A 12,177-nucleotide genomic window follows, 5' to 3' on the forward strand; every position below is an offset into this window, starting at 1 on the left:
AAATAAACTACTGGGTCTGGGGTTATGGCTCAGTGGTAGAGTGCTTGCCTTGCATTCGTGATGCATTGGGTTTGAATCTCAGTACCACATAAAATAAATAAAGCTATTGTGTTCATCTACAACTAAAAAAAAATAATAAGAAACTACTTCCATGAGTTAAATTAAATTTGGGGGATTTCTGAAAATTAGTGTTTTCTATACTGTTCAAAAATGAAAAGGCTCTAAAGTCCAGGAAACATCATTTTCTTTGTTTTGCTATAATATTCTATGGTTTCCAAGTTTAGTCTACTTCTCAACCTGGCCAGAACTAAAATAACGCTTGAAGCTTAACAATATTGTTCTATTATGTTTAAAACTATTTTTAAATATTTAAAGATGAACTTGACCAATATATTTGCAATTATACAAATAAATTATATTTAAGGTAAAAATATTATATTACAGAAAAATTCTTGTTATCATTAACAAAAAGTTAAATATTCCCCCAAATTTCCATCTTTTCTCACAAAATAGTCTTCTAATCATGGAAGTTAAATACCCTGTAATTTATAATGCTTTCAGGATAAATCTGACACTCCTTGGGCTGGCATCAAGCTAGTCAATCTACTGCTAAATTCAAGCTTTCTAGTCTTATCTCCTCATCCATACACTCTACTCACCCTCCCTTTCTGCTTCATGAAAAATGACCATTTACATGTTGTCCATCTTGCCTCTGTTTACTCCACACTAACTAAGATTTACTCTTACCCCTATAGCTGCAAACTTTATTTCAGGCAGGCATATACAATTATCCACAGGCCAGAGACTAGGTCTAGTAATGGTTTTGTTCTTGCCTTAACAAAATAAAAACCTTCATTGTTAAAAGCAAAGATTGTTGTCAATTCAAAAACTTCCTTTCCCACAGCAATTTGTTAAGGGCATGAACTCTGAAAAACCTAAATTGTGTCATTAATCAGTTGTGTATAGTTGGGCAAGTTACTTAAATCATTGTGAGAACCTTGGTTTCCTTGTCTGTAAAACAGGAATATGGGAATCATCTCCTTATAGGACTGATACACTGAAAATTAAAAGTCTGAAGGTGTTCAGGAGTTATATGTTGTGATTAATTCATCGATTGGCAGATAACAGGTATTCAATAATGTTTGTTGGGTTTACGATAATAATGAACTCTTAGAAATTCCTAGCTTTTTTTTTGGTACCGGGGATTGAACCCAGAGTTGCTTAACCACTGTGTCACATCCCCAGCCCTTTTTATTTTGAGACAGGGTCTCACTAATTTGCTTGGGTCCTTGCCTGGAATTATAGCACCCAGTTAATTTCTAGCTTTTATGTCTGCTTCTGGTTCTTTTAAGCCAGTATATATGACCCAGGGCTGGCCTTGTTGTTCAGTGTCTGCAACTGTCTGGTATCTGTTCATCTGCCTGATTTTTAACCTGGCACTCTCTGTGTATTCCTGAAGTAATTATCATTCCCAACTATAGTACACCACAGATTGTTCTCCTGGTCCTGGCTTCCTATAGTTCCTAAGATTACATGAATGAGATGGTCCTGACTCCCGTGTACCACACAGACTATATGATCTCTAAATCTAACTCATTATTAGGGCTGCTTACAGTCTACCTTCCCTGAAGCTATGCATCTGAATTATCTCTAGACCATTTCATCTGAACTCCTGAAGTACAGACTGTCTGTACCAATTTTTTTTTTTTTTTTTTTTTGGAAAATTTGACACATCCTTTGTTAATGTGAGTCAAATGATTCACATGTTCATTCATAAGAAAAGAATGAGACCACTGTAACTGCTCCAATTTATTAAACTAGAAACTTATCAAACAAACAGTAAATAAAATTTTTCTTTCTACTATAGCCATATGAACTAACAAAGAATATTATTAAACAAAATTTTTCTACTATAGCCATGATGAACTAACAAAGAATATTATATATTGTATGGCTATGAGAGCAAGGAATACTCATACAAATATATACTCAATTGAAAACAAGCCAACCTTCACCATAAAGCCTCTGATTCTCCATAATTTGGTTCTAAAACACAATATTAAAATGAAGTTAATCTTATAGATAACTTCCCCTCCTCCCAAACAAAAAACTTTAAAAAGTATGGTATCACTATGATTTTTGATGTCTTCAACTGAGATGTTTCATTGTATAGTGTTAAGGTGTATGTGTGTATGTGTGTGTGTGTGTGTGTGTATGGTTTGTGAAGCTTTTATGTTTGTGTGTAATTGAATCTTTTTGTAAGAATTATTAACAGTTTGGCAGAGCAAGGGGGAAAAAATCTGGTTTCTGAAAGCTTTGTTAAATAGAGAGTATCCACAGCAATTGTTTCTTCCTTGCTTCATCTTCTTTGGAAGCTCTACTCACACCAGTGCTGTCTGGCTTTAGCAATCACAATTCTAAGGGTGTAGTGCAAACAAACACTCCTTCAACCTCACAAATAAAGAGTTAAACTTTCCAGATCTGTAACATTTTCTTTCAGCAAGGCTTCTCTATGATGCTAAAATGGTATAAATTAGGGATTCAGAAAACAATAAGAGGGAAACTATTTTTCATCAGTAACTGAACCACATTGAAAGAAATATGAACTGCTGAGCTAAGGTAGTCAACATATTCTCCAACAACACTCCACTAACTCAATTAGTTAAATAAATTTTAAAAAATGCTATTATACATAGTTGTAAAAACACAGTCAGGAGAAGAGGCCCATCATGTGTTTTCAGGGTGAAGAATACTAACTTAGAAGACAGGTTTTCCAGCATTTCTTATTGTCATGGTAAGAGAGAACTGTATAATCTAAGAAATAAAGCCTTAAAGAATTTTGTGGGAAAATAAACCTAGTAATCAAGCACAATTCTGAATAATTTGGTTTATTTTAAAACTCTCTTTTATTTGGGGGGAGAAAAATTATTTACAAAAATTTACCTGTAAGTAGAAAGGGTTTCAAAACATTTTTATTAAATGAAATAAACAAATTATGAAAACTGCCACAACCATAAAATGCAACCATAATTTGCTACAACAGTCAGAATAGCAGATTAGGTATTCTGTGGCTTACTATTTAGAGAAACTTAGAAAAATAAAGCAAAATTTAAAACTATACTTAAGATTTTTTACTCCTTGAATTCTCCCCCACCATGGTGTTAAGACTAGTGTTTTCGTGGAGTAGAACAGTCACAAGATGAGGCGAAAAGAACACAACTGATTATATGTTGTTCTACATATGCATTTTGAAAACACAAGGGAAAAGGCATCATTCACCAAAGCACCTGATCACAAAGCAAATCTGTCAATAAAGGTTTAACCTTGATATATAACTGACCGATGATTCTGGTTCTGAACAAAATCATCAGAATTATCATCTTCAATCTTAGCCCCTATCTTCCCTTCATTCCCCAAATGTACCATAAGTAAAGGATCTATAATATTCACAAAGAGATACACATTTCCCATAATTGCTAAAAATAACGGTCTAGAGAACATTTGAATTGTGATAGTTTTCCAATCAGAATTTCAGGGATCAGCCCCTAGAGGAGAAAGTACTACCCCTAAAATAGTATTTAACAGACAAGCCCAAATTTAGGAATAGAATTAGGATAGTCTGTCTGGGACCAGTTAATAATATCTCTATTTAAAGATCAAATCAAACTAAAAAAGTTATCAATTTTAAAAGCCACAGAAGATATCCTTACTGTTGGTCAGATCAGCCAGAGAGGTAATGATTTTTACACAAGTTGTAAATGGAGCAGGGACTGGGTTTAAGGGTGAAGGACTAGGAGGAGATGGTATAATGAAACCTAAGGGGATGTGGAAGGTTGCAAAGAAAATAGGGACTTTCAGAACCAGTGGTCCTTCTCTCTCTACAACCTTTGAGGATTAGTTGATGAGTAACTTATTATCTGCTTGACAATTTAATAATGGTAGAAATATCAGATTTTTTTTTTTTACTGCCAGAACTACTTTAAACACATTCTCACCTGAAAGCCTACAGAGAAAGAAAGTCCCGACATGAACAAACTTAATGGCACTATCCTCCTCCTAAAATAAAAGCCACGAAAGAAAGGACCAAATAATAAGTGAAGAGAACGTATCTATGGGTCCATATATATTATCCCCAAGTTTAGCTTACAAATAATTTGACTATAAGACCCACCCCCACACACACCAAAAAAAAAAAAAAAAAAATCAAGAATATGAAGTAAATAAGGAAAATCTATTCCTTTTCTCAGTTCCACTTAGAGGTGTGGCAGGTAGAGGAGGGAGATGGGACAGGAAAGGACAACATTACAGAACTAAGTCTCCCTTCAAAAGAAACTTTCCTTTGTTAAAGAATCCTGAAGAATATGTTGTCCTGATCCCTCTAGCCTTATCTTCTTCTAAACTCTTCTCTATAACATGAAAACTCCAACCTTTGTTTCCACCTCTTTTAGATGTTTCTAAACCACAAAAGCCCAAAAGCTGTATTTTTGTTTCTAGTCCCATTCTGCACAGTCAGTGGTTGCACATTGTACTCTAAAATCATGGAGACTTGAGCTGGAATCTGAGCTTCATCATTTACTAGATTATATAAATTTAGGGAAGTCTCTCAACTTCAGTGTGCTTCCCACTATTTCCTCAGCTATAAAATGAGGATAGTAATAGCTCCTGCCTTTCAAAACTAATGTGAGAACTAAATGAAATATTTAATAAAACATTTAGTACAGTATCTGATATTTAGTAAATTCTCAATAAATGTTAACTATAATAAATCCAAGATGATCCCATGGCTTAACACAGTTTTTCCAATGATGGGTTAAGAGACTCATAATCAACACTTTAAGACTCATAATCAACACTTTTAAATCACTAAAATAAATATATATCTTAACATAATATGTGCACAATTTCAAAAAAAAAATTCAGATACACTCCTACCCAATCACACACACACATATATTTTGAACTTAGCCTGATGATGATTTTTTGTGATGCCTCTCCTAAGTAACTTTCAAACAAGAGCATAACACTTTGCATAAAACCCTACAATGCCTAACTACACTGTATGTTTATGTCTGCATCTCCAAATGGTCTAATATTCTCCCTCTATTCCTAGTGCCTAAAAATGCTGGAGGATCAGTAAATTCTTGTTGAATAAATCATCAAAACTTAATAGGTATTAAAAACATGAAAATATTTAACCACTTTTATTTTTTCTGATCACGTTTTATTACTGCATAGAAACTGAAATTTAGCTATAATGTCATACAAAATCTACAAAATCGTTCTTTCTTCCATAGTACCTAGTATACTCCCTTTTCACAAAAAATGAGGAATTAATGTTTACTTAGGAAACTAAAAAAAGTGATGTGCAAAAATGATCTTTAAAAAGGAGAACATCAGAGCTGGGGACATAGCTCAGTGGTAGGATGCTTGCCTAGCATGAACTAGGTTTAGCTGGGTTAGATCACTAGAACCACAAACACAAAACAAAAAGTAGAACATCAAAACATACAGATGGGCTATGTAATTGAAGTTTTATTTTAGCAGACTAGCCACAATCATGATTCCTTTTAAAGAGCAAAGAAAGCTGAAGACAAGTTATTAGACATAAAAGATATCTATATGATAAACAGTCCAAGGATTCCTTTTCACGGGTACTACATATACTATGAGAATACATCTAAATAACAACTAGGCAGATACTTGCTTGAGTACTTAATACAGAGAAATATGAAAAACTTCAATACTTTCAATATTCATATTATCACCATCATTTTCAATTCTATTGAAATGTAAAAAAGTTGTACAAATTTACTAACTCTACACATGATCTCCTTGCTATTTATCCCAGAGATTTTTTTTTATTCTGTTGCAAAAAAGCAAAACACTATAAATCACTTCTAATACAATACCTTTTACCATGTTAGAGGCATCCAAGATCTACTAAATCAAAGTTATTTATAAAACCTGGTTTTACATTTGTTTAAAAAAATACAAATAAATATTTGCTCTAAAATGAGACTTAAATTTTAAGGTATAGATTCCTTTAATCTGTCCAAATATTTGTTTCTGTATCCTTAATAACTTAACCGAGAAATTGGAAGTTCACAACTTTCTAAGATTATCTCTCTCTTCATGTGGTAAATTATATAAATGAAATAAAGAAGGGGACGGGGTAAGAATAGTACTGCTCAGGCTAATCAGTCCAGAGACTAATTAATGCAAATGATAACTTTACCCCCTCTGAAATTGTTAAACACCTAAGGAAACTGCTATTTCAGAAAAGTTTCCTACTTCTGTAACTTACAAAATATATTTTAATTTCTTAAGAGGTTCTATTTCAAACTGGACTTGAACATAAAAGCCAAGACTTAATAGTTAACACTGATTTATTTAAGGAAGAAAAAAGATAAGCTGTGACTTTTGGTCTTAAGAAATAAAACCAATGAAACTGGCAACAAGCTGTTGCTACTTATTTAAAAAAAAAAAAAAAAAAACTCCCCTACATTTGAAATAGTAATTTCAATGACCCTAGTAAGGGTGACAACACTCACCAGTATGAATCTTCTCATGTCTCTGTAGCAGGTACTTCTGTATGAAACGCATGTCACATTGACTACATTGAAATGGTTTTTCGCCTTAAAATAATTTCACATCCACAGATTAGTTAATGAACAAAAGAACAGTTGTTTAGTTACTATTTCTGAGGAAATATATATCTTAGAAGCCCAAAATTTTGGAAAATTCCAAAATATCCACACAATTTTTTAATACTTTTGATTAACTTATTAGCTTTATTTCCTCTCAAAATGTCCCCCAGGATTTCACATTCTCATAATCACAGAAAAATGAGATTAAATTTGATTTATATCAAAGAAAAAAACAAAGCAGAATTTAAAAAACATAAGTTGAGAAAGAACTCTACCCACCACCTTATAACCTTAAATATCTCTTCTTTCCAAGATGTATCCATCCTGTTCTCTGTGGCTAACCATCCCTTTTTTGCCCTATCAACTCCTTTCTTAAGAACCTTCAAAACTTTCTAAACATTCCTTTTAAACAAATTTCTGTCTCTTCAAACTTTCCCTCTCTGCTGAAGCTCCTCCTTTTAAAGGAGAGTACCTTTTAGTCTGCTTCACGCTGAGAAACCTTGCTCCAACCCTGGACTGATCCTACATTCATATTTTTCTCTCCTTCCCTTTCACCACAACACCTTCTTAAAAAAGGAGCAGTCTACCCAAGCCTCAAAACCTTCACCACTCATTTGTGGCTTGACCCTTCTATTCTGCTCTCTGAAAAGCTACACATGATCTCCTTCCTATTTATCCCAGAGATTTTTTTATTTTTTTCAGTTCTTCAATCCTCTCTATCCTGAGGATGTGACACTGTTGATCCTCCCTGGTATTCTCTTCTTTTGGCTTCGGGGATACCACTGTATTTTCCTAGTTCATCACTTCCTTTATTACTCTGAATTCCTCTTACATACCCCTATCCATCTTACTTGTCTAGCTTGTTTCCCCAAAGAGCTGTGTTCAGTCTTTAGTTCTTTTCTCAATAGTTTCATGATCTTAGCTACTACTTTTTATATTTGATTCTCAAATCCATATTTCAAACTCTGTATGGAGTATACTGTACAAAAAAAATAAATGTTGACAATAATACATTCTTTTAGCACTTATCCAGCTGAAAGGAGCACTTTAAGCCAAATAAGTGTCCAATTAAGACTATTTAACTAATTTTATACATCCATGTTAACTGATTTTTCATTTAAATTCTCTCCTGGTTTCCTTGTGATATTCTGGCCTATGAAATCTGATTGGTAATGCCAGATTAGTTATGGTCTTAGGAATGGATGACACTTACACAAAAATGAAAATAACAAAGATAATAATTTTAATGGCCATAAGCCCATTTTAATTCAAGAAATACCTGTATGAATGAAGACATGCCTCTGTAAGTGATAGTTCGTTCTAAAGGCAGCATTGCAGTGCTCACAAACGTGAGATTTAGGGGTTTTCAAACCAAGTGATCCATCCTCATTTATTGTAAGGATCTAGTTTAAAAAAAAAAAAAGGCAAAAACAAAGAAGTTTTTAAAATGTAATTAAATATTAATTTTTTAAAAAGGATAATATAAACAAAGGTCATCAGTGGTTATAAGTATTTTTCCATAAATAATCTTGAAAAGACTATTAAAATGATGCTATTTTAATTGTATGAAAGTACAATTTGACTCAGAATGGGTAAAAAGTCATTAATAAAACCCTGAAAGTTGGTTAAGATCTCATCACTCTGCCACCTCCCCTGTATTACTGATGGAGTCCCTAAGTGTTCTATTCTAGACTGAGCACAGTTATATTTTCAATTTAAAACTCTTATACATGCAGGGAGGAAAGTCTTATGTTTTAAACATGATCTTAATATCAATCAGTATTGGGCATATTAAATAAATCATGGGAAATGAATAAAATTAGCATTATATGATTGTAAAATAAAATGAGAAAACTCCCTATAAACTCATAGGGAAAGCACACTAGAATTTAAGTTAAAAAAAATTTATATATATAGAGAGAGGGGGGGGGGAGTGTTTAGAGCCCAGTGTATAATTTTCCTAATTTCTGTTTACAAAAAAATATATATAGAAATGTACATTTGTATATGCATAAAAACTACTTAAGAAAGATTTACACAAAATGTATATAATATTGTTTGTGATAGCTAGGGACCTGGGCCGATAAGAGATAAGACCGGAGGGATAGCTTACCTGTATATTTAAAACATTTTTTAACATGAAAGTATTTGTTTATTATATACTTTTAAAAAAAGAGAGAAAATTAAATTTTCATGTCATCCTAGAGTAAAATTTGGAGTTTCAGCCTGGGATCTCTAAGGTTAATCTAGAACTACTACCAGTATTAAACATATTCCTAAAAACATTCGTTGGTTAGAGGTAGGTAATGGAAAAGGAAGAGGGGAGACAAAGAAATCAACTTCATCTTTTTGGGATTCTTGAGATTGAGAATATTGTGAGCCTGGTCTAGACAGTTACCAGAGAACAACACACCTTGAGCCTTATGAATTCCAATTAACAACTTGGTCATCATGCAACATTAAACTGCCTCTCATCAGACATGTAATGGAATGAAAATAAGAAACGATCCCTTTTTCCATTACTGAGGAGAGAAAAAAGATGGCAGAATCTGATGTGAAGAAGCAAAGAAAATTAGAAGATCAGATCAGGAGGGACATGGTCAGTGAGAAGGAAAAAAATACTAGAGACAGAAGTACACAGAATGCAAGCTAAAACACTGTCTAGTACAGGAAAGAGACATCTTGAAAATATCTTTAACAAAGGACTGTGAAGTGATGAGGACCTACAAACACATAGCTATGATCCCTTTTCTAACCCAGGCAAAGGGTATAAGAAAAAAAGGCTTTAAACTTTAAAAAAGGGGGCTGGGGTTGTGGCTCAGTGGAACACACTTGCTTAGCATGTGTATAGCACTGGGTTCTATCCTCAGCATCATTCATAAATAAATAAATAAATAGATAGATAGATAGATAGATAGATAAATAAATAAATAAATTTTATCCGCCTACAACTAAAAATATTTTTTAAAAAAAAAATCTTTAAAACATTTTTTACTTTAAATTTTCAGGAAGGCAGCTCAGCCTATACTATATGCAAATCATTGGTGATTATTATGCAAATTACACAGGGCATTTGGGTTCTGGGCAAACTGCCAATGTGGTCAACAATGCTTCAAAGTCTATGCACTGAAGTCATAGAAGGGAAACATTGGCAAGAGAATGGAAGTGGGTGTCACAGCTTCCTGAACAGTCAGTGAGAATGGAAAGTTTCATCTCTGGCTGGTCAAACATTTTTCCACTCCTCCAAGTCACATAAAAATATGCAAGTTAATAACATTCAAAAAGAAGACACAAAACCCTTTAAATTATGATTCAAAACTATTTCTAAAATAAATTTTAAAAAAAGATTAAGTATTTTATATAAAAGAGAACTAAAGAAGACAGCATCATCAGGGTTATTTTCCCCCTTAATACATGTTGATAACAAATAAGAAGCTCTAAGTGCCAAAAAACATGGCAGTTCAATAGCTTTCTGTGGCATAGCAACTGCAAGGAAAGGCTTTATAAAGAACAAATCTGGCCCAAGTTGCCTAATGTGAAACGGATGTAATCCCTGACTGTACAAAGCCCTTTTATGAACCATTTAAGAAGTTCTAGATCATTGTTTTCTGGCACTGGAGGTATATTGCCCTTCACTGTGAGTTCAGGTTTAACACAAGGTAGAATTTAATGGATGAAACGGCTACCACTGCCTTGTAGATAAACACAATTAAATTTCTGGCATAGTTATAAATTCAAAAACAGTGTCACCAAATTCTAGAATCTTTTATATTTAATTTTCTTTTTTTCCCCTTCTGAAGGCCAGAGTAATAGAATCTTCTCTTAAAGGACACAGAGTAAAATCCACCTTGCCTCAAACAAATACCAATGGCCTCTCCAATTTCTAATGCTTTAAATGTATCTAAGGATTTTGTCTCTTTTATTCCCCACTAAATCTTGTAACCAAAATGGTGTTTAGCGCATAGTGGGGACACTATGCATATCTATTGACAAGGCTGCCTGCTATCTACACCAAAAAAATCCTTCACAGCTTACCACTTCATTCTTTTAAAAACATTTTTGCTAAACTAGTATTTTTCAGTCGTTCACAGTTCATATCATTGAGTAGTGTCACAGAGGTGGGCATGAAATGAACAAAATTCCTTAGTGGAACAAAAATAGCACACTGATGCAGCAACATTTTCTTTCTTCATATAGACTTGGCTTGGCTTCTTTTCTTTTTTGCATCCTTGTAAGATCTTTTAGTAGAATGTGCTCTACCAAAGGAATATGTTTGCCTTAAGAGATTAGCAGATTTACCGACTACTGATACCATAAAATAATTTTTCTTTTTTCCAGCAACATATGAATATTATTACAGTAAGAGAATCTGAAGTTTCAATATTTTAAATCTTAAAATGCCAGCTACAGCATCATTGGATGCTTTTCTTGTTTCTTGTCACTATTACAGAAATAAGTTATATTATAAATATCAAGCAACTGGAGAAATTAGAAATAATCTAAATAATATGCAACACAATTAGCTGTAAGTAGGATAGTCAAGATGTGATGGTTATTGCTCTGGGTGACTTTGTTCTTTTGTTGTATGTCTTCAAGGTCGCACTATTCTTCCATTTCTGATTGGATTTAGAGAATTTTAAAAGCTCTTACTTCCCACCATCAGTTGTACTAAAATGGCTCATAATAGATGAGAATTCAAATTCTCTGTTAAGTCATCTTTTAGATTTTAGTGGCTTAGATGCTGATTACAATAGATTTAAGAAGGTGTAATAAAACATACAGTCACTAATTTAAAACAGGAATTATGAATTATCCCATCTTACAATCAGTTTATCTTCAAAGAAGACACTTCTTCCTAAAGCAAACTAACATAACTAAGTATGACAAATTCCCGGTACATCCATTTCCCTGCTCCTTTTAAATAAATTAAAATTTTTTAATATAAAAAAATTGAATATTTTTTAAGAAACCAATGATATATAATAAGTTTCTGGGAAAGGTTTCTCTATATAGCTCAAAATCTATTTCTATGTAGAATATGTCTTCCTTCCTGAGTTCAGCATAACCTTTAATAAGCAATTTACCTGAAATATTCTAACACTGTCCTAACACCTAATAAGAGATCCCTTCATATAACAGCCAAATTTTTGTTGAATAAATTAAAAAAGGAAAAACATTTCAAAATAAAGAGAATTAAAAATATACTGCTCTTTTTCATTGAATTGCTAAGGAATTTGAAAAAACCTATAGAACATAAACAGTACTGGATTATGATATAATTTACTGAAAAGCATTCTTAGACCTCATCAATGTTAACCCAGCAATCCTGATAAAACCCATCTGCAGTGGAAAATAATCCCTCCTAACTCACCTAACAAGTCAATAGCAACATCAAGTGATAATACTCATTTATCCAAAAACTTCTAAGTTCAAGACTCGAAGGTCTTAAGCTTAAGTATACATCATAATCACCTTTGCTCTTTTTCATAGTATAGATATGAACCACATGAATAAGAATTTCCAGGGATGG

At 32.9% G+C, this 12,177-nt stretch overlaps 1 protein-coding gene across 7 annotated transcripts in view; it reads right to left on the minus strand.

Moving 5' to 3' along the window:
• The window catches only part of Znf148 (zinc finger protein 148), a 145,105-nt gene that overhangs the window by 41,501 nt on the left and 91,427 nt on the right, over nt 1-12,177 (minus strand). For all 7 annotated transcript variants that reach the window (XM_058583529.1, XM_046457898.2, XM_046457897.2 and 4 more), the window contains 2 exons: nt 7,927-8,050; nt 6,552-6,635 (listed from right to left, as the gene is read on the minus strand). In XM_058583529.1, coding sequence (XP_058439512.1) covers nt 6,552-6,635; nt 7,927-8,050 — 208 coding nt within the window. The remainder of the gene's footprint in view (nt 1-6,551; nt 6,636-7,926; nt 8,051-12,177) is intronic.

This window comes from Marmota monax, unplaced genomic scaffold (genome assembly GCF_021218885.2).
Source record: "Marmota monax isolate L192 unplaced genomic scaffold, Marmota_monax_Labrador192_F-V1.1 WCK01_AAM20220418_F8-fsc00052, whole genome shotgun sequence".
Lineage (NCBI taxonomy): Eukaryota > Metazoa > Chordata > Mammalia > Rodentia > Sciuridae > Marmota > Marmota monax.